This window comes from Oratosquilla oratoria, chromosome 11, assembly GCF_046742065.1.
Source record: "Oratosquilla oratoria isolate Oo_2021 chromosome 11, ASM4674206v1, whole genome shotgun sequence".
Classification (NCBI taxonomy): domain Eukaryota; kingdom Metazoa; phylum Arthropoda; class Malacostraca; order Stomatopoda; family Squillidae; genus Oratosquilla; species Oratosquilla oratoria.
Window position 1 is genome coordinate 64,616,716 of NC_134787.1, and position 2,500 is coordinate 64,619,215.

The window sequence follows — 2,500 nt, forward strand, 5'->3', positions numbered from 1 at the left end:
CCTTCGGGATCTCGTTCCCTCGCTTGAACATCAGCGTTCCTGCCGCATTCCTTTCCAGTCGCAGTCCCAACACCGCTCCTCCCTCCAACGGCTCCGGTTCCTTAGCTGTCAATCCGTACCGAGCCAGATGTTCCACCACGTTCGACGTTGATACTATGCCATCGTCCACCAGTATGTCGTCTAGGTACGAGTCAGTGCCCTTCTTCATCGCTTCAGTCTTCTCCAGTACCGTCTTCAGGATTCTCGTCATGATCCTCGGGGCCGAGCTGAGCCCAAAACCTAGTCTGGTCAAGCAGTAAATTCTCCCTTTGTATTTTACTAGCTGGTACTTCCATAGCTTCTTAGTCACGTGAATTTGCAAGTAAGCCGCCCGCAAGTCTACAACGGCGGACGCCCCCCTCCTTCGGCGCCACCTGCGTAGGGTCTCACTACATACATCTACAAAATCGTCGCCAGTATGACACTTCACGAACTGGTTCAGCTCTCGGAAGTCCAGCACCGGTCGTACCTTTCTCTTGGTTGGCTGCACCACTGCCATCAAGGGCAGGATTCCGCCCTCCACTGGTTCCTCCCAGGGACTCAAGATTCCTTCCTCGATCCATCGCTCCACTTCGAGGTCAAAGTCCTCCCTCACCCCCTCTCTGAGGGTCCGTGTGTAGCAGTCGACTTTGTTCTTCAAGACGGGCGAGCTTTCCTTCGGATACCACTCTACTTCCCACTTCCGGCCGTCAAATTCCGCCCGGAAGTCCTCGTCCTCAATCGTGCACGGCGTCGCCCTCTCCCCAGGGTCGAGCTTCGGGCCAGCACCGCCCTCCGCGGCTCCCATTGCCATTCCTACGTCCTCACCCGGCCTCGGTCGGTTCTTCATCCTCTCTTCCGAGTCCTGCCTCATTCCAATCCGTACGAGCCCACCGATGAACGTGACTTCTCCAAGCTGGGTAATTCCGTCCATTCCCAGCACCACGTCAATTCCCTCCAGAATCGTTCTAATGACGAGCACTCTTAGTCGTATCGGGATACCCTCCACTATCATTTCAATTTCCTGGTCGCCATCGCATATCGTCTCTCTCCCGTCGACTGTCGTCAGGGCCACATCTCCCCGTCTGAACTCTTGAACTATATCGGTCCTCACGATCGTGGTTGAACAGCCAGAGTCTATCAGCGCCCTCGCGCGTCTCCCTCTCACCCAAATATCCACGATCGGCATACGACTGAACGGTGTCCTTACATTTCCTCGGCGGCCCCTCGCATAGTGGCCGCCGATGTCCCGTTTCCCTGACTGCAATTTCGGGCCATGTGCCCTGGCTGATTGCACGAGTAACAGATAAGCTCTACCTCCTTACAGTCCCTTTCCAGGTGACCCAGTCTCCGACACTCGTAACAACGGACCCTCGACAGCCCGCGCCATCTGTTGTAGTCACCCCCGAGCTCACCCGTTCTCCCTTCTCGGTCAGTGGCCACTGTCCTCGCCCGCGCACCCTCTCCCGCCGAGGGCACTCTCCTTTGTGTCTGTTCGTTGGCCACAGCCACCATCGGCTCTTCATCCTTAGCCTTAGTCAGGAGCCTGGCGCGGGCTATAAGTTCGCTCATGTCTGCCTTTGCTGCATTTTCCATTGCCTGCAGCCCAGTCGATATGTAATCCGGAAACCCATTCACGAAAGCCATCCTCACTACCATCTCGAGATTAATCAGGCCTGCCAATCCCCTAATGTCGTTTGCGAACACGTCAACCTGTTCTCCCGTCCACCGCATTCGCCGTAGTTTGCAGTACGCTTCAAAGGGACTCTCGCCAAAAACTTCCTGTAACCTCTCCTTCACCTTTTCCACTTCCTTTTGATCTTCGGTTGCCATCTCCATGTAGACGGATAAAGCCGCGCCCTCTAAATTTAGCGCGATGTAACTCGCCACATCCTTCACTCCCGTTAGCCGCGCGACCAAGGCTGCCTTTGTTAGCCACACGGAGACATCTCCTGTCCCGTCAAACGGCCTTAAGGTGACACTATTCACCTTGAACGGTTCGTTTTCACTCTCAGGTGCGGACATTGATGGCCCGTTTCCACTTGCGGACGTAGTCATTTTTGCAGTGCCTAGATAGCTTGTGATTCAAAAGTACTTACTTGTGCGTCGATGACGTCGGTTCTTCGGTTTCGGTCGCTCCTGGGTGGTCCCTTACATTCCTTTGCGGCACACTCTCCACTTCTCTAGCCTAATTCCCTACCTCCTAACCATTAATGCTAGCTTACCATATCCCCCTTTCTGGGTACTGTACACTCCACTCACACTCGCATTCACCACCACCCACGCACGGTCCTTGTTCGGCACTGCGCCACCCAAGCCAACGTGAGGCCACCCCCCCCTCCCCACACATTCGGGTGGGAAGGGGGATATCGGCGCTCGTGCCCTTTGACCCCCTATCCCCCCCCCCCAGAAAGAGGGGGAGGGGGTGCCAACCGTCCGTCCCCGTCCGCGCCATACACACTCACGCTCACACCACAAATAC

General features: G+C 55.9%; 1 protein-coding gene across 1 annotated transcript in view; it reads right to left on the reverse strand.

The window, feature by feature from the left end:
* Positions 1–538, reverse strand: part of LOC143030073 (uncharacterized) — a 2,196-nt gene extending 1,658 nt beyond the window's left edge. Inside the window, exon 1 of the mRNA XM_076193276.1 lies at positions 1–538. This exon is cut by the window's left edge and continues 1,658 nt beyond it. Within this exon, the coding sequence (XP_076049391.1) occupies positions 1–538 (538 nt within the window).
* Positions 539–2,500: the final 1,962 nt, after the last annotated feature.